At 45.0% G+C, this 20,573-nt stretch overlaps 1 protein-coding gene across 1 annotated transcript in view; it reads right to left on the minus strand.

The window, feature by feature from the left end:
- LOC127670988 (phospholipid phosphatase 2-like) overlaps window positions 1-9,326 on the minus strand; it is a 238,448-nt gene extending 229,122 nt beyond the window's left edge. The window contains exon 1 of the mRNA XM_052165610.1: window positions 9,274-9,326. Coding sequence (XP_052021570.1) covers window positions 9,274-9,297 — 24 coding nt within the window. The 5' untranslated portion in view covers window positions 9,298-9,326. The remainder of the gene's footprint in view (window positions 1-9,273) is intronic.
- Between the last annotated feature and the right edge of the window lie 11,247 nt (window positions 9,327-20,573).

Genomic DNA, 20,573 nt, shown 5'->3' on the forward strand with positions numbered 1-20,573 from the left:
AGAGGGTAGTATTATCTGCTTCAGTGGCTCTTAGTGCTTTTCCAATTTTTTCCCAGGTTCTCTTATATAAAGTTCTTTTTTTTCTTGGAACCATGGGCAACAAGAATCTATCTGATCTAAAAAACCTTCTAACCATTGTTTTTCAAACCCTACTCCTTTCTCCTGAAGCAGCTCTTGAAGGCTGCGAACAAACACCAGGTTTGAAGTTCCTATCCCATTTCCCACTGTCACCTCCTAAGCAAGCTCAGTGTTGGGTCTACGCTGCCCCACTTAGCCCCTATCCTTCTGCACCGACAACATCAGCTTCAAAAAGATGAAATTTTAGACTAGTGTTAGTATTTAGCTCCTGTATTTGCTCCCCATGCAGGGTACTGTCTTTTTCTATTTTCTGCAAAGGTTCGCCAAGACAGGGTCACCTCAGGAGACCTTCTTGTGCCTGGACACTCGTCAGGCGCAAATCTGTAATTGCCAGCAGTTATGTCGAACAGTTACCCTGGAAGGGAAGCTGGGGATGTATGGGAAGGTGGGGAAAAGAGATGAAGACAACAGCACCTGCTCAAAGCCTCAAGGTTTAATGGAGGACTCAGAATTTTAAGAGTCCTACAAGACTCTTCCCCCAAATTCCAGGGTGTGTTCTGGGGAACTGGTCTGGCTGTTCACTTGGCATTGGCTCCACTGCTCAGGCAGCTGGGTGGGTCACCTGCTTAATTCAGGAATTTGTAAATCTGGAGGAACAAAGAACTTAACCTTGGTCTGAGTGCTCTACCCTAGGTGGAGAGGATTATGGCTAACACAGGAATTTCCACTCAGAGGCTGGGAGAAGAACTTCATCTTGGTCAATGTCAAGTTCCTGTCAGGTGGCATGGCACCCCAATAAGGCTCTCTACACTGGATGTTTTCAGTCAGGAGCTTTTTGCATTTTGCATTTCTTTGACTGCTGTAGCAATGTTTTCTATCTTCTGCACCAAGATTCTCTCTTCTTTCTCTTGTATTCTGTTGGTGATGCTTGCATCTATTACTCCTGATTTCTTTCCTAGGTTTTCTATCTCCAGTGTTGTCTCTCTTTGTGATTTCTTAAATTTTCAACTTCCATTTTTAGATCCTGGATGGTTTTATTCAGTTCCTTCACCTGTTTGAGTGTGTTTTTCTGTAATTCTTTAAGGGCTTCTATCTGTTTACCTGTGATCTCCTGTATTTCTTTAAGGAGGTTACTAATGTTATTCTTAATGTCCTCTATCAGCATCATGAGATGTGATTTTAAATCCAGCTCTTGCTTTTCCGGTGTGTTGGGGTATCCAGGATTGCTATGGCGGGAGAACTGGTTTCTGATGTTGCCAAGTAGCTTTAGTTTCTGTTGCTTATGACCTTGCGCTTGCCTTTGCCATCTGGTTATCTCTGGTGTTCATTGTTCTTCCTTTCTTTGGCTGGAGCTCGTCCCTCCTGTGGGCCTGTAAGCCTGTGTCAGCACACATAGGAGACCAACACTCTTCTGACAGGATCTGTGTGCAGATGGCTGTGGAGCCTCTCAGCTCCAGGGTGCAGATGGTGACTGGACAGCTCCTGTCCCAGCTTCTCTACTGGATGCCCCATGCATTCCTAAACTTTCCCCTCCAGACAGTTATTGGAGACAAAGTGTGGATCTCACCTCCGCGCCCAGAATTGAAGGCTCTGCTGGGAGATCCCACTCTCCTGGTGGGCAGTGCACAGAGAGAAGTGGAGCTGCCGGGCTCCCTGGTGCAAATGGTGACAGGAGGGCTCCTGTCCCAGCTGCTCCACTGATCATATGATTGTGAACATTTCTTTAGGTGCTTCTCGGCCATTTGATATTCCTCAGTTGAGATTTATTTGTTTACCTCTGTACACAGCTTTTACTAGGGCTACATGTTTGTCTGGAGTCTAACTTTTTCAGTTGTTTGTATTTATTGGGTATTAGCCCTCTATTGTATGGAGGGTTGGTAAAGATCTTTTCCCAATCTGTTGATGGCAGTTTTGCCCTCTTGACAGTGTCCTTTGTCTTACAGAAACTTTGCAATTATATGAGGTCCCATTTGTCAATTATTGATTTTAGAGCACAAGTCATTGGTGTTCTGTTCAGGAAACTTTCTACTGTGCTCATGTGCTCGAGGCTCTTCCCCACTTTCTCTTCTATTGATTTCAGTGTATCTGGTTTTATGTGGAGGTCCTTGATCCACTTGGACTAGAGCTTTGTATGAGAAGATAAGAGTGGATCCATTTGCATTCTTCTACATGCTGACCTCCAGTTGAACCAGCACCACTTGTTGAAAATGTTCTTTTCCACTGGGTGGTTTAAGCTCCTCTGTCACAGATCAAGTTACCATAGGTGTGTGGGTTCATTTCTGTGTCTTCAGTTCTATTCCACTGATCTACCTACCCGTCTTTGTTCCACTACCATGTGGTTTTTATGATTATTGCTCTGTAACACAGCCTGGGGTCAGTGATGGTGATGATTTCCACAGAAGTTCTTTTATTGTTGAGAAGAGTTTTTGCTATCCTGAAGCTTTGGTTATTCTAAATAAATTTGCGTATTGCCCTTTCGAACTCTATGAAGAACTGAGTTGCAATTTTGATGGAGGTTGCATTTAATCTGTAGATTGCTTTTGGCAAGATGGCCATTTTTACTATATCAATCCTGCCAATCAATGAGGATGGGAGATCTTTCCATCTTCTAAAATCATCTTCAATTTCTTTCCTCAGGAACTTGAAGTTCTTGTCACACAGATCTTTCACTTGCTTGGTTAGAGTCACAAGGTTTTTATATTATTTGTGACTATTGTTAAGCATATTGTTTCCCTAATTTTTTCTCAGTCTGTTTATCCTTTGACTAGAGAAAACCTACTGATTTGTTTGACTTAATTTTATATTCAGCTACTTGCTGAAGTTGTATTTCAACTGTAGGAGCTCTCGTTGGAACTTTTGGTGTCACTTAAATATACTGTCATATCATCTGCAAATACTGATATTTTGACTTCTTCCTTTCCAATTTGTATATCTTTGACCTCCTTGTGTTGTCTAATTGCTCTGCCTAGAATTACGAGTACTGTATTGAATAGATGAGGTGAGAGTAGACAGCCTTGTCTAGTCCCTGATTTTAGTGGGATTACTTCAAGTTTCTCTTTATTTAGTTTGAGGTTGAGTTGAGTAGTTAGAGTTGAGGTATACTGATTTTCTCTGCATTGCTTTTACTATATTTGTGTATGGGCCTTGAATTCCTGACTTTTCCAAGACATTTACAATGAAGGGGTGCTAAATTTTGTCAAATGAGTTTTCAGCATCTAATTAAATAAATGATTGTGTGGTTTTTCTCTTTGAGTTTGTTCCTATAATGTGTTGGTGAACATTTTATATATTGACCCTGCATTCCTGGATGAAACCTACTTGTTCATGGTAAATGATTGTTTTGATGCGTTCTTTAATTTTTTTGAGAATTTTATTGAGTACTTTGCATCAATATTCATAAGGAAAATTAGTCTGAAATTTTCTTTCTATGTTGGGTCTTTGTGTGGTTTAGGTATAAGCATAATTGTGGCTTCTTAAAACAACTTGGATAGTGTTCCTTCTGTTTCTATTTTGTGGAATACTTTGAAGAATATTGGTATAAAGCCATCTGGTCTTGTGCTCTTTTTTGTTGGGAGACTTTTAATGGCTGCTTCTATTTCTTTAGGGCTTATGGGAATATTTAAATAGTTTGTCTGATCGTGATTTAATTTTGGTACCTGGTATCTGTCTAGAAAATTGTCCATTTCATCCAGATTTTCTAGTTTTGTTGAGTATAGGGTTCTGTAGTAAGATCTAATAATATTTTTGCATTTCCTCAGTTTCTGTCCTTATGTCTCCCTTTGATTTTCTCAAAGAACCAACCCCTGGTTTTGTTGGTTTCCATGTAGTTCTTTTTGTTTCTACTTGGTTAATTTCAGTTCTAAGTTTGATTATTTCCTGCTGGTTACTCCTCTTGGGTGTATTTTCTTCTTTTTGTTCTAGAGCTTTCATGTGTGCTGTTAAGCTGATAGTGTATGCTCTCTCCATTTTTTTTCTTTCTTTAGGGGACAGGGAAATGACTCATAGCTATGGGTTTTCCTCTAAGCACTGTTTTCATTGTGGATATTAGCCATAAAATACAGGATACCGATGCTACACTCCACAGACCCAAGGAAGGTAAGCAAGAAGGAAGGATCTAGTGAGGATGCTTGAATCTCACTTAGAAGAGGGAATAAAACAGTCATAGGAGATAGACGGAGGGAGGGAACTGGGTGAGAGAGGGGATAGGGAGGTGAATGAGGTGATAGAGGGTTCAGGATCAGGTGGGGAGACAGAAGGGCCCAGAAGGCCAGGAGAATAAAGGGAAATCTGCAACTCGCAGGGTTGGGGGCTGGAGGCATCACAAGGATGTGCCAAAAACCTGGGATGTGGGAGGCCCCCAGAAATCAGTGAGGACGACCTTAGCTGACACTCACAGCAGTGGAGATATGAAGCCTGAAAAGGCCACCTCCAGTAGCCAGACAGGAGCCCCAGTGAAGTGATAGGGACACCAACCCACCCACAAAACTTCTGACCTAAAATTTATCTTGTCTACAAGAAATGGAGGGGTAAGAGATGGTGCAGAGACTAAGGGATTGGCCAACCAATAACCAGCCCAACTTGAGACACATCCCATGGGCAAGCACCAGTCCATGACACTACGATGATACTCTGTTATGATTCCAAACGGGAGCCAAGCATAACTGTCCTCTGAAAGGGTCCACTCAGAAGCTGACTGAACCATCCAAACATGGGATGGAACTGGAGGACTTGTGTTAGTCAGGGTTCTCTAGAGTTACAGAACTTATGGAATGTCTCTCTATATTGAGGGAATTTATTGTGATGACTAACAGTCTGTAATCCAACTAACCCAACAATGGTCAGCTGTGGATGGGAAGGCCAAGAATCTAGTAGTTGCTCAGTCCCCAAGAGGCTGGTTGTTTCAGCTGCTCTTCTGTAGAAGTAGGTTCCAACAGATGTGCTGGCAAGTAAGTGCAAGCGGGCAAAGAAGAGTGAATCTTCCTCCTTCTATGTCCTTATGTAGGTCTCCAGCAGAAGGTGTGGCCCAGATTAAAGGATTATGCCACCACACCTGGATCTGGAGCTTGCTTTGTCCTAGGCTGACCTGGAACTCAGAGATCTCCTTGCCTCAGTCCCCTGGGATTAAAGGCGTGTACCACCTTGCCTGGGCCTAAGCTTTTCATGGCCACTATGCCTCAAGATAGATCTCCATGCCAAGATCCAAATCAGAAACTTGTATCTTCCAGCCTCAAGACCTGGATCACAAGTATGCCCCTCAATTCTGAATTGCAGTTCATTCCACATGTAGTCAAGCTGACAAGCAGGAACAGCCATTACAAGAATCTTTTGGAAGAGTTGGGGGAAGGATTGAGGGCCTGGAAGGGGATAGGAATGCCCAGGAAAACCAACAGGGTCAACTAACCTGGACCCCGTGGGCTCTCAGAGACTGAATCACCAACCAAAAATGTTTGAATGGGCTGGACCTAGGCCTCCCCACGCATATGTAGCAAATGTGTAATTAGGTCTTCATGTGGGTCTTCCAACAGGTGGAGTGATGTGTATCCCTAAAGCTGTGAAATATGTTTCCCTAACTTGGTTACCTTGTCTGGTCTCAGTGAAAGAGGATATGCGTAATCCTGCAAAAACTTGATGTACAAGGGTAGAGGATACCTGAGGGAGGTCCTCTAAGAGGAGAAGGAGATGGGTGACGGGGGTGGGGGGCTGAGTGAGTGGAAGACCAAGAGGGAGGGCATCAACCAGGTGAATGAATGAATAAATAAGAGTAAATAAATAAATAAATAAATAAACAAACAAACATGCTTTTCTTTTATTTTAAGTGCATGGGATTTGGGAGGCGGTGGTATGGGCACACGTGTTCAGTGCCCAGTGCCCAGTGGTCAGAAGAAGGTATCAGGTATCACTGATGATGAAGCTAACAGGCAGTCATGAGTTAACATGCACACTAGCCACTGGGCCATCTCTCCAACCACAAAATTATTCCATTGCTACAGCATGACTGTAATTTTGATACCATTATGAATCATCATGTAAATATCTGATTTGTAGGATGTCTGGTACGTGACCCCTGTGGGAGTTGTGACCACCCCCCCATATTGAGAACCACTGTTTTAGGGACTTGATGTGAAGTGTGAAATCCACAATGTGAGGTCACCTACTTTGTGAGGTTCCAGGCCAATGAGAGACCTTGTTTTATTAAAAGGAGATGAAGAAGAAGAAGAAGAAGGAGGAGGAGAAGGAAGAGGAGGAGGAGGAGGAGGAGGAGGAAGAGGAGGAAGAGGAGGAAAAGGAGAAGGAGAAGAAGAGGGAGAAGGAGAAGAAGGAGAAGAAGGAGGAGGAGGAGAAGGAGGAGAAGGAGAAGAAGGAAGGAGAAGGAGGAGAAGGAGAAGGAGAATAAGGACGAGGAGGAGGAGGAGGAGAAAGAAAGAAAGAAAGATAGATAGAAAGAATCTAAGAATGGACACTTGAGGTTGCCCTCTGACCTCCACATGCAAACAAACACACACACACACACAGGAACATGCGCAGGCACACAGGAGAATCACTGTCGCCCAAGCTGGTCTCACACTCCCCATTCTACTACCTCAGCCACCCAGTGCCAGTGTCACAGGCACGCGTCCCACACCCACAGTCTCTGTGCCTGCTAAACAGAGCAAGCACCGGGCAGTGGGGCAGAGAGGCAGGCATGGGAGCCTGGGAGAGGCTCAGCTCAGCTGCAGTCAGGCCAAACAGAGGATCTGTACAAGCAGAGCCCTGCTGTGCTCAGGAAGTGAGCCTGCCCTTTCACTGGGAACTTTTGCCTCTAACAGAACAGCTGGGACCTGTAGGACCCTACAGTGCAGAGCATTGGCTGGAGGATGCTGGCACACAGTCACTTAACAGGGAGGATCCACGTGAAAATGCAGGCTGTCAGAGGCTGAACACCAGCTACCGAGGGCAGAGGCATCCAGCATGGTCTCTGAGTTGAGCTGAATTCCTTGGGTCTCCTGGATTTTAGTGTCTGCCAGAGGCATACAGAGGATCCTGACCCAGCCTCTAAGGAGAAGGAAATGTAAGGGGGAGTCAGTACTTTTGACTGTCCCCCCATGCTCCCAGACCCAAAGACCTGAAGGACATAAGGAGCCGGCCCATTCCCAGAGAAACACACACCTTATCCTAGGATACAGCAAGACCTGCACCCCTCCTGCTGCCCCTGGACGACTGGCCAGGCACCCTGGGAGCATGATCAGGCACCTAACCAGCAGTGACCATGAAGGGTCTCTGTTTTCTACACTGGACCTAGGATAAGTATCCACCATGCACAGAGGAAAGCTGCACAGGCTATGAGGCCTCTGTCTTGGCTTATATACAAGACACCCAGGACAGGTCTCTGTCCCCCAAGTCTCTGCTAAGACTGGCAGGTCCTGCACAATGATGCACTGAGAGTTTAGGTAGGTGCAGGAGGACCTTCTACCTCACCAGGAGAGCTTGAAAAGCAACATGCACAACAGAGACATTTAGTACAAAGTTTATAACACACCCTCCCATGAGACAGTAACTTAAAGTGTTTTGAAACAACCAGGAATGGCAGATCCAGGAGGACCTACTTCCAATGTCTGGCTACACATTTGGTCCACATGGTCAGAGTGGGGGCAGGACAGCACATCAAGCCTGAGGGAGGGGCTTGGAGGCCTCAAGCAGTAATCTTCCACAGGCTTGAAGAAAGGATTCAGACCAAAAGCAACGTGTGACCTCTCAGGCAGTCCAAGGGTTGGCAGCCATCTTCCCAAGGCCAAGGCCACCTGCCTAAGCAGGCTAACAAGGTGTTCATTACCTTCAGGGCTGTCAAGGAGGGTGCTGACTTCGTGAACAGTCTCGGGCCAACCATTTCCGGGGCCATGCTGGGATGGCCCTCCTCGAAAACCCATTGGTGACCAGAGAAGCCCTCCGAGCAGGACCGCATCTTTTGAGGCCATGCGATAGTCAAGGAATGCTGACGATGGGCCCTGCCCACACTCAGGGCCAGACAGGCACCCAAGACCCTGGTCCACAGTCACCAGCCAGGACCCCGGGACAGCTCCAAAGCCAGGAGTGCCTGGTCAGGGGCATGGGGCCAACACATGACTGGCCCTCGGGTGACATTCCAGCTTCCATAGCAGCTAGGGTCGGTCACCAAGGGTCAGCGTCAGTGACAGACTGGGCTTGCACTCTGGCTCTTCACCCTCCTGGCAGGGCTGGGGTGGCCGCGATTTGAAGAAATCTGAAACATAGCGGACCTGGGGAGGGGGAAAGGAAGTGAGCAGGACTAGAAGAAAAAGAGCTTCTTCTGGGGGCCCTGAGGGAGAAGCTGAAGGGGGGTAGTCATGTGGATGGGTGGGGCCAGCAGTGAGGGGCTGTTTGAAGCTAGTTCCACTCCTCAGAGGGGCTGCAGTTGAGGAATTGCCTTGTGAACCTTCACCCCACCTTAACTTTTCAAATAAAGGCTTGAGCCAGTGATTGGGCAGGAGGAAGGGAGAGGTGCTGAGAGTCGAGGGGAGGAGCCACGTGGGATAAATAGAAGGGGAGGGGCTATGGGGATCCACAGGTAGGCTGCAGAGAGAAGCTCATGGCCTGGAGAAACTGCAAGTTACATGGACTAAAATAGATGGGAATAGAGTAGTGTAGCGGGAGATCTGCCCAGTCTAGGATTGTAGCTTGTTTTGTTAAGCGATTGAGATTTCTTTTACTGGGGAATTGGGTTGGAAACAAAAGTAGCAACAAGGGGCAAGCTCTTGGAGAAAGAACAGCAGGCAGAGGTCGCGGGGCATCTGAAGCGGGCAGAGCAGATCCTGTAGGTCAGGCAAGCAGCACTCACTGTGAGGCAGGCCACCAGGGCTCCCTGCAGGAGGCCGATGAGGACTTCACTCCAGTGGTGCTTGTGGTCAGACACTCGGGTATAGCCCACATAGATGGCAAAAGGCACCAAGAAGAACTGAACGGTGGGCCTCAGCAGCCGGGCCCACTTCCAGCAGAGCCGGGCCTGCACGTACAGCTATCTGGACATCAGCCTGCTGTCAGCTGGGCCCACAAGTGTCCACATCATTCCCAGCCCGGGGCGAGAGTCGCAAGGCCTCCTACACTTAGTGCCTCCTCCACACACCCCATTGTGCAGAAGGGAAGACCAAGGCCCAGGGAAGGTGTGGCCCCATAAAGTTCCCCGGGAAGGAGATGGGTACTCACCGCCAGGAACAACATGCAGTACATGCCAAAGGAGGAGTGGCCAGAGTAGAAGGACAGCCTGGGAGAAAGGACAGCAGCTCAGGTCTTGGAGACCCAGAGGCAGAGCTGTAAGCTCCTTGGGGAGCTGGCAGCCACGGAGGAGTGCAACTCGAAACTCAGGCAAACAGGGCCAGAGAGGTGGCTCAGCAGTTAAGAGCCCTGACTGCTTCTGCAGAGGACCTGGCACCCATATCCTACTCTTCACAACAACCTATAACTCCGACTCCAGGAAATCTGATGCCTTTGGCCTCTGAGGGTACCTGTAGTCATGTACACACACACACACACACACACACACACACACACACACACACTTTTTTTTTTTGTTTTTTTTCAAGACAGGGTTTCTCTGTGTAGCCTTGGCTGTCCTGGAACTCACTCTGTAGACCAGGCTGGCTTCAAACTCAGAAATCCACCTGCTTCTGGCCACCAAGCACTGGGATTAAAGGCATGCCCCACCACTGCCAAGATCACACACACACACACACACACACACACACACACACACACTTAAAAGTAATAAAAATAAATTTTCTTTAGGATTTATTTTTATTGTGTGTGTATGGGTGTTTTGACACGCATGCAATGCCTGCAGAAGCCAGAAGGAGGCATCAGATCACCTGGACCTGAAGTTGCAAACTGTTGTGTGTGGACTACCTTGTGGGTTTCAGAATCTAATACAGATTCCGTGGAATAAAAGTAAAAATTTAACCCGAGGGGAACTGGAGAGATGGTGTAACTGTTAAGAGCACTGGCTACTCTTCCAAAGGACCTCAGTGCAATTTCCAGCACCCACACGGTGGCTCACAATCATTTGTAACTCTGGTTCTCAATTGTGGCCTCCACGATTACCGGTCATGCATGTGGTATATGGAAATATGCAGGCAAACCACCCATACACATAAAATAAAACTAAAATTGAGAAACAAAATTTAACCTGAGGGAAGGCTTGCATACGGGACACTCCCTCAGGAGGCCCTGGAGCAACCGTCTCCCCTCCTGACCCTCAGTTCACCAACTCCAACCCCTGCCTGCTCCTGGAGCAGCCACGCAGCGGGAGCACACGGTCAGGCTCCCAATACTACAGTCACAGCCACTGCTGTGACAGCTGTCGGTCTGGGTTGCTGGTCATCACCTCATCTTACAAAGATATTAGTCACTGCTCGAGTGGCAGCCAAGACCTATGCTTTGGAGACTCTGAGGAGTCATTCCCCAACCCGGGCACCCCCAGAGCTGCTTTCCAACCTTAGCAGATACAATAAGGCTAAGGCAGAGTCCCCAGCCCCACCCCAGCACCCAGAAAACAAAAATGAAATATATGTCCAATCCTGTTGACCGCTATGCAGACCAAAGAACTCATTCTAACAGGGCCACCCTCAGTTCCCTCATGTGAGCCATGAAATAGTCAATGACCTCAGTATCCACTGTCCCTGTGACTCGGTGTCGAGTCACAGCTGTGGGTTTGATCTTAAGTACAGTCACAAACAGACACAGACAAGAGTCACGGTTTTGCAATAACAAAAAATATCCAAGGCGTGCACATCCATAACACAGCTAATAACTAGAAGCTGCCTAAGGAGCTGGGGAGACGGTCAGCCAGGATGGTGCCCCCTGTGCAAGCCAGAGGACCTTAGACACCCTAATAATCACATCAAAGGAGGCAGTGCATTCCTTAACCCAGGACTGCAGCTTGCTGGCCAGTCCAACAGGACTGCACAGCTCCAGGTTGAGTGAGAGTCCTTGCCTCAACCTTTAATGTGATGAGGGACTGGAGAGTGGACTCTGGGGTTGGGAGCGCTCAGTGCACTTGCAGAGGATGAGGGTTCAGATCCCAGCACCCACACAGCAGCTCACAGCAGCAGCTTCTAACTCCAGTTCAAGGGGATCTGGTGCCCTCTTCTGACCCCCATAGACTCTGGCAGCTCCAGCAGGGAGGCGGGCATCTCCTGGAAGTAGTTGCCCCTGAGGTTGAGCACATGGAGGCTACAGCAGAGCAGCGACTGGGCCAGGGAGGCCCTTGGGCTTCGATCCTGGGCCTCTCAGTTGGTTGTTCCTGGCCAGCAGCATGTGCGGGCTGCTCAGTGTCAGCAGCTCGGGTCCCAGTGCTGCGAGGTCATTGCCACTCATGTCCAGGAGCCTAAGGAGGAAGCCACCGCCCAGTGCGCCCATGGCAGTGACTGGCAGCAGCAGCCACAGCAGCGCCTTCCGTGAGCCATGTCACTCCTCGGTCATGCCTCCAGGTCAGACTCCAGGGCCTCCGCCCCACATGCTGTGGATGGACCAGTTGAGTTTGGCCTCCCGAGCCCGGTTTCCTCCATCCAGCGGGATCCTAGGACACCTGATGAGGCAGTGCATCCCGGAACCTGAAGGGTTTGTTCCACCCCATCAGAACTGGTGCAGCATGGCCCTGCACAGGCACTCACCTCTGATGCCAGCCGAGTCAATCCTCAACCTTCTTCTTTACTCTTTGGCTAATATCCACTTACAAGTAAGAATATACAGTTGTAGATTTGGTTTATTGCTAATATTATCTTAATGGGGTTCCCAAATTATACAAGAATTTGCATGTCTACGTGTGAGACACTGTCCTTCCTCCCAGGTTGTGCTAAATGCTAAATTAATTTCCTGGTAGCAAATGACTGGGCAGGGAGACAGAGGTGGGACTTTCGATTTCTCAGACAGTAGATCATGAAAGAAGGAAGTTTTAGAATTGCCATGCTGTCACCTTTCCCTGGGACTAGATGTCCCAGGCTAGGTTGGTACCCAAGAGGGTCTTCCTCTTCTCTGTGCACAGGGTAGAGGGTTATATGGAGGAAGAGGGATTTGTAAGGTCCTAACTAGAAGAGGAGATGGGGGACTGCAGTCAGGAAGCAAAGAGATTTTTTTTAAAAAAATTAATTGAAGAAAAAATGAAAAAAAAATGAATTGCCATGCTGGGGAAGCAGAGGATGGAAAGGTCCCCCATTCTCATGGATTGATAGGTTTAATACAGTGAAATGGGCATCTTACTAAAAGAAATCTACTGATTCAATGCAATCCCCATCAAAATAGCACCACAATAATTTACTGACATGGAAAGAGCAATTCTCAGTTTCACATGGAAAAACAAAAACAAAAACAAAAAAAGAAAAAAACGGGATGATTGAAACAATTCTGAACAAGTAAAGACTTCTGAAAGAATCACCATCCCTGACCTCAAGCTCTACTACAGAGCAATAGTGATATAAATTGCATGATAGTGGACACAGACAGTCAGGTTAATCAACTGAATAGAATCAAAGACCCAGAATTAAACCCACACACCTGTGGACACATCTTTTAATAAAGAAGCCAAAACCATACAACCAAAATTATAGCATCTTCAAATCAGACTGGCACTTAGCACCTCATTTTAAAACAGCGGTGGATTAAGTAAGGGATTGCTTGCTAGAACCCTTAACCTCATGTCCAGATGCCTCTTGCCTGTTTGGCTAGGGGGAGATTTGGAGCAATAAACTTCTATTGAACCAGAAGAAGAGAGTCAAATTTGCAGAAGAATGTTTTTACATAAGTAAACATGGATAAACTCACATAAAATTATATATGGATTCATGCTTACACATTCATATATCTCCATTAAAACCAGTTGGGCCAAACTACATCCTTATCTCATAATTACACACACACACACACACACACACACACACACACACACACACACACACATCTATACTTACAAATGCATTTGGAGCAAAAGATCAAGCACCAGTGCAGAATGAACTCATTCATTCTGGATGAAAAATGAGCTCCAATCTTTATTGCATAGAGAAAGAAAAGCTTCTTCAAGTTTGTTGCTAAATGAATTTAACCCAAGTCCATAGCAGAACGCTTTGTCCTCTTTAGTACAACTAAGCTTGCCTTGCTTTTAAGAAAAGACATGTTCTGTCCTGTGGTAAGGATGGTCCTACCTGCTCCTTCCACTCTCTCTGTAGTTTCTTCTTTTTGCTTCTTTCTCTCTGCATTGTGCATATTGCTCTTATTTTATAAAGTTGCCTCATATTTAAGATATTAAACTCTGCCTTCTCCTTCTAATCTTGTTCCTTCCTCCTGCTCTGATGTAACAATGCTCTTACATTCAATGTGCTTGTTACCTTTTATTTCACTCAGTTTTTATTAGATATTTCTTTATTCACATTTCAAATGTTATCCCCTGTCCTCATTTCCCCTCCAAAAACCCCTATCCCATCCCTCCTCCACTTCTTACTACCCCACCCACACCGGCTTCCCTATCCTGGCATTCCCTGTCACTGGGGCGTGGAGCCTTCACAGGACCCAGGGCCTCTCCTCTCCTTGAGGTCTGACAGGGCAATGCCCTTCAACATATGTGGCTGGAGCCGTGAGTCCCTCCATGTGTACTCTGTGGTCGGTGGTTTAGTCCCTGGGAGTTCTGGGGGTGCTGGTTAGTTCATATATTTGCTCCTCCTATGAGGCTGCAAGATCCTTCAGCTCCCTGGGTCCTTTCTCTAGCTCCTCCATTGGGGACCCTGTGCTTAGTTCATTAGTTGGCTGTGAGTATCTACTTCTGTATTTGTCAGGCACCGACAGAGCCTCTCAGGAGACAGCCATATCATCTTCCTTTCAGGAAGCACTTTCTGACATCCACAATAGTGTCTGGGTTTGGTGACTGTATGAGGGATGGATCCCCAAGTGGGGCAGTCTCTGGATGGCCTTCCCTTCAGTCTCTGCTCCGCATTTTGTCTCTGTATCTCCTCCTGTTTGTATTTAGTTCCCCCTTCTAAGAAGCACTGAAGTCTTCCTTCTTCTTGAGCTTCATTTGGTCTATGAATTCTATCTTGGGTATTCCAAGCTTCTGGGCTAATATCCACTTTTTAGTGAGTGCATGCCATGTGTGTTCTTTTGTGACTGGGTTACCTCACTCAGGATGATATTTTCTAGTTCCACCCATTTGCTTGAGAGTTCCATGAATTTGTTGTTTTTAATAACTGAGTAGTACTCCCTTAGGCAAATATCATTTACAAATAGTGATATTTTGATTTCTTCCATTCCAATTTGTTTGTATTTTACCTTCTCTTGTTGTCTAATTGCTTTTGCTAGGTCTTTGCGTACTATATTGAACAGGTAGGGAGAGAATGGACAGCCTTGTCCAGTTCTTGATTTTAGAGGGATTGCTTCAAGTTTCTCTCCATTTAGTTTGATGTTGGCTACTGCTTTGCTGTGTATTGCTTTTCTATTATCAGGTATGGTCCTTGAATTTCTGATCTTTCCAAGACTTTTATCATAAAGGGTATTTGATTTTGTCAAATATTTTCTCTGCATCTAATGAAATGGTCATGTGATTTTTTTTCTTTGAGTTTTTTTATATAGTGAATTACGTGTATCATGAAGGGGTGATGGATTTTTGTCAAATACTTTCTCAGCATCTAATGAAGTGATAATGTGTTTTTTTTCCTTTGAGTTCCTTCATATAGTGGATTACATTGATAGATTTCTGTATATTGAACCATCCCTGCATCCCTGTGATGAAGCCTACTTGATCATGGTGGATGATTGCTGTGATCATGGATGATTGGTAGGTAGATATTGCTTAAATTTGCTTTTGTCATGGAATGTTTTGGTTTCTTCATCTATGATGATTGAGAGTTTTGAAGTCGACTGAAGCCTCAGTTGACGTTTTTTGTTCTCTTAAGGTCTGCATGATCTCTATCCAGGCTCTTTTGGCTTTCATAGACTTTTGAGAAGCCTGGTGTAATTCTAATAGGTCTGCAATTTTATGTTACTTGCCCTTTTTCTCTTACAACTTTTAATATTTTCTTTGTTGTATACATTTAGTATGTTGATTATTATGTGATGAGAGGATTTTCCTTTTCTAGTCCAATCTATTTGGCTTTTTGTACATTTATGGTTATCTCTCGCTTTAAGTTGGGGAAATTTTCTTCTATGATTTTGCTTAAGACATTTTTCTGGTCCTTGGAGTTGGGAATCTTCACTCTCTTCTTTTCCTATTATTCTTTTTTAATATAATTTTTAAAATTAATTATTTTTATACACTCCGTATTTTATTCTCCACCTTGCCAACCCCTGTCTACCCTCCAACTGTTCCACATGCCATACCACTTCCCCTCCCACTGTCTCCACGTGGATATCGCTAAACCCCACCCCACCTGACATCTAAACTTCCTGGGGCCTCCAGTCTCTTGAGAGTTAGGTGTATCACCTCTGACTGAACACAGACCTGACAGTCCTTTATTGTATGTGTACTAGGGTCCTCATATCAGCTGGCATATGCTGTCTGTTTGGTGGTCCAGTGTTTGAGACATTCCGGGGGTCCAGATTAATTGAGACTGCTGGACCTCCTACAAGGATGCCCTCAGCTTCATTCAGCCTTCCCTAATTCAACAGCAGGGGTCAGCTGTTTCTGTTCATTAGTTGGGTGCAATTATCTGCATCTGACTCTTTCAGATGCTTGTTGGGTCTCCCAGAGTGTTGTCATGCTAGGTCCCTTTTTGTGAGCTCTCTATAGCATCAGTAATAGTGCCAGGCCTTGGGACCTTCCCTTGCACTGGATCCCACTTTGAATCTGTCGCTGGGCCTTCTTTTCCTCAGGCTCTTCTCCATTTCCATTCCCATATTCTTTCAGACAGGAACAATTATGGGTCAGAGTTATGACTGTGGGATGGTCCCCCTCTCACTCATTTGAAGTCCTGTCTTCCTGCTGGAGGTAGGCTCTATAAGTTCCCTCTCCCTACTGTCAGGCATTTTATCTAGGGTCCCTTCCTTTTAGTCCTGTGAGTATCTCAACTCCCAGGTCTCTGGTGCATTCTGGAGGGTCCCCCCAACCTATCTTCTAAGGTTGCCTATTTCCATTCTTTTTGCTGGCTCTCAGGGTTTCAATCCTTTTCCCTCCACAAATGTCACATCAGGTTCCCCTCTCTCCCCTCTCCCTCTTCTTGCCTGCCATGTCTACTTTCCTTCCCAGATCTCTCCCTCCCTCCTCACTTGTGATTGCTGTCTTCTCTCTTGCAAGTGAAACTGAGGCATCCTCACTTGGCACTTCAGCTTGTTGACCTTTTTGAGTTCTATGGACTGTATCTCAGGTATTCTGTCTATTTTTTTTTTTTTGCTAGTATCTACTTACTACTGAGTATATGCCATACATTTTCTTTGGGGTCTGGTCTGAGCTAATTCACTCAGGATGATATTTTCTAAATCTATTCAATTGCCTGCAAAGCTCAGGATGTCCTTGCTATTAACAGCTGAGTAGTATTCCATTGTGTAAATGAACCACATTTTCTGAATCCATTCTTCTGTCGTGGGATATCTAGGTTGTTTCCAGCTTCTGGATATCACAAATAAGGCTGCTATGAACACAGTGGAACACGTACCCCTGTGGCATGGTAGGGCATCTTTTGAATATATTTCAAAGAGTGGTATAGCTGGGTCTTCAGAAATATCTATTTCCAATTATCTGAGGAAACTCCAGATTGATTTCCAGAGTGGTTGTACCAATTTGCTATTCCACCAGCAATGGAGGAGTATTCCTCTTTTTCCACATCCCCTCCAACAAGTGTTTTCACCTGAGGTTTTGATCTTAGCCATTCTGGTTGGTGTAAGGTGGAATCTCAGGGTCATTTTGATTTACATTTCCCTGATCAGGAAGGACTTTGAACATTTTTTTAGGTGCTTCACAGCCATTCGATTCCTCAGTTGTGAAATCTTGGTTTAGTTCTATACATTTTTGGTTTGTGTTTGTGTGGGTGTGTGTTACCTCCTTGAGTTCTTAATAAATTTGTATATTAGCCCTTTATTGGTTGTGGTGTTAGTGAGGATTTTTTCCCATTCTGAAGGTTGTCAATTTGTCATATTGATTATGTCCTTTGCCTTACAGAAACTTTCCAGTTTCATGAGATCCCATTTATCAATTCTTGATGGTAGAGAATGAGCCCTTGAACTTCTGTTTAGGAAGTTTTCCCCTTTGCCAGTGGGTTCAAGGCTCTTTCCCACTTTCTTGTCTATTATATTTAGTGTATCTGGTTTTATGTTGAGGTCTTTGATGCACTTGGACTTGAGCTTTGCACAAGATGACAAATATGGATCTATTTTCATTTTTCTACATACAGACAGCCAATTAGACCAGCACCATTTATGGAAGATGCTTTCTTTTTTCCATTGTATATTTTCAGCTTCTTTGTCAAAGATCAAGTGTCTATAACTGTGTGGTTTTATTTCTGGGTCTTCAATTCTATTCCATTGATCAACATGTCTGTCTCTGTACCAACACCATGCAGCTTTTATCACTATTGTTCTGTGGTAAAGCTCAAAGCCAGGGATGCTGATTCCCCAGCCATTCTGTTATTGTTAAGAACTGTTTTTATATCTTTGCCCCTGTGACTGTGTAAAGGTGTAGACAGGTACACAGGGATCACCCGAGTAGTAGAGTGCTTGGGACACACCACACAAGGGCTCCATCTACACCCAGAAGCTTGGGAGCACCACAGACAGCTGGGCACCTACCTTGCCAGGGGTCTTCTGCCCTGCAGGGAGGCGGTTAGAGGGAGTCCCACCTTTAGACATGAGGCGCTGCAATTTTTGCTCCTGTGACTCTGTAGAGGTGCAGACGAGTATGCAGAGATCACCTAAATAGAAAAGAACATGGGACATGGCCCATCCAGGGTCCCACCAGCGCCCAGGAGCTGGGCAGTGCCACCACAGCCATCTGTGTACCTAATCTGCTAGGGGATATCTGCTCTGCATTGAGTCCCGCAATTAGAGGTAAGGCCAACATCTTTTCTCCTGTGACTGAGTGGGCTGTTGCAGCCAGGAACACAGAGAACACCCCAGTGTAAGATCACTTGGGACTTGGAATGCCAGGACCCAATTTGCACCAGGATCTGGGAAGCCCCACAGCAATCTGTGCCAGGGGAAAGCCAGTCACCCAGGGGTGCTGAGATAGGCTTGCAGGCACACAGAAGGGACAAGCACCAGCTAGTGACAGCAGGACCATCTAACACCAGAGATAACCAGATGACAAAAGGCAAACATAGGAATGTTACTAACAGAAATCAAGGCAATATGGAGGGCTTCAAGAAGGACATAGATAACTCCCTAAAAGAAACACAGGAGAACACAAGTAAATTGGGAGAAACCCTTGAAGACCTAAGGGAAAACACAAAAAAAAAAAAAAAAAAAAAAACAAACAGGTGAAGGAATTGAACAAAGCCATAGAGGATCTAAAAATGAAGGTAGAAACAATAAAGACATCACAAAGGAAAACAACTCAGGACATAGAACACCTAGGAAAGAAGTCAGGAGTCACGGATCCAAGCATCAACAACAGAATACAAGAGAGAGAAGAGAGAATCTCAGATGCAGAAGATACCATAGAAAGCATTGACACAACAGTCAATTAAAATGCAAAATGCAAAAAGCTCCTGACCCAAAACATCCAAAATCCAGGACAAAATGACAAGACCAAACCTAAGGATCATAGAAGAGAGTGAAGATTTCCAACGTAAAGGGCCAGCAAATGTCTTCAATAAAATTATAGAAGAAAATGTCCCTAACCTAAAGAAAGAAATGCCCATGAACATACCAGAAGCCTACAGAACTCTAAATAGATTTTTACCAGAAAAGAAATTCCTCCCCTCACATAATAATTAAAACACCAAATGTACTAAACAAAGAAAGAATGTTGAAAGCAGTAAGGGAAAAAGGTCAAGTAACATATAAAAGTTGACCTATCAGAATTACACTGAATTTCTCCCCAGAGACTATGAAATTCAGAAGAGCCTGGGCAGGTGTCATACAGACCCTCAGGGAACACAAATGCCAACCCAGACTGCTATATCCAGCAAATATCTCAATTACCATAGATGGAGAAACCAAGTTATTTCATGACAAAAACAAATTTACACAATATCTTTCCACAAACCCAGGCTTTCAAAGGATAATGGAAAACACCAACAAAAGGAGGGAAAATACACACTAGAAAAAGCAAGAAATTAATCTTCCTTCAACAAACCCAAAAGAAGATAATCATACAAATATAAAAATTACATCAAAAATAGCCGGAAGCAACATTCACTATTCCTTAATATCTCTTAACATCAATGGACTCAATTCCCCAATAAAAAAAGACATATCCTAACAGACTCAGTGTCAAAGACAAACACTACCTCAGAGTAAAAGGCTGGAAAACAGCTACAGACTCATTCTGACAGAAGAAAACTTCCTAAGCAGAACACCAATGGCTCAGGTTCTGAGATCAATGATTGATTAAGGGAACTTCATGAAACTGCAAAGCTTTTGTAAGGCAAAGAACACTGTCAACAAGACAAAACAGTAGCCTACAGATTGGGAAAGGACCTTCACCAACCTTGTATCTGACAAAGATTTAGTGCTCAAGAAGTTAAATAGCAACAACCCAAATTAACCCAGTTAATAAATCTAAACAGAGATTTCTCAACATAGAAATCTCAAATGGCTGAGCAGCTCATAAGGAAATGTTCAAAGTCCTTACTCACCAGGGAAATCTCAGCATAACTGAGATTCCATCTTACATAGGTAAGGATGGCTAAGATAAAAAACTCAAGTGGCAGCACATGCTGGTGAGGATGTGGAGCAAGGGAACTCTCCTCCATTACTGCTGGGATTGAAGATTTGTACAAGCACTGTGGAAATCAAGTTGGCAGTTTTTCTGAAAACTGAGAATAGTCCTTCCTCAAGACCCAGCTATGCCACTCCTGGGAATATACACAAGAGATGCTCGCCATCCCACGAGACACTTGATAATCCTCTTCACAGCAGTTGTACATGTAGGAGCCAGAAATTGGAAACAACCTAGATGTCTCTCCAATGAAGATGGATAAAGAAAATGTTTTACATGTTTGCATAGTATGTACTCACTTGTATGTGGAGATTAGACATAAGCAATAGGATACTCCTGCTACATTCCACAAACCTAAAGAAGCTACACATGAAGGATGGTACAAGCACGGATGCTTGAACTTCACGTAGATGGAAGAATAAAATAGTGATAAGAGGCAGATGGAGGGAGGAAACTGGGAACTGGGTGGGAGAGGAGATAGGAAGGGGAGTGGGGAAGGATCAGGTGTGGGGAGGGACAGAAGGGATATCTAGATGGCCATTAGAATAAATGGAATTCTGCTTCTCATAGGAGGGTGTATAGGTGACATCTTCAAGAGAAGCCAGAGACTTGGGATAAGGAAGACCCTCAAGAATCAATGGAGATGTCTTTAGCTGTG

Source organism: Apodemus sylvaticus, chromosome 20 (genome assembly GCF_947179515.1).
Source record: "Apodemus sylvaticus chromosome 20, mApoSyl1.1, whole genome shotgun sequence".
Taxonomy (NCBI): Eukaryota; Metazoa; Chordata; class Mammalia; order Rodentia; family Muridae; genus Apodemus; species Apodemus sylvaticus.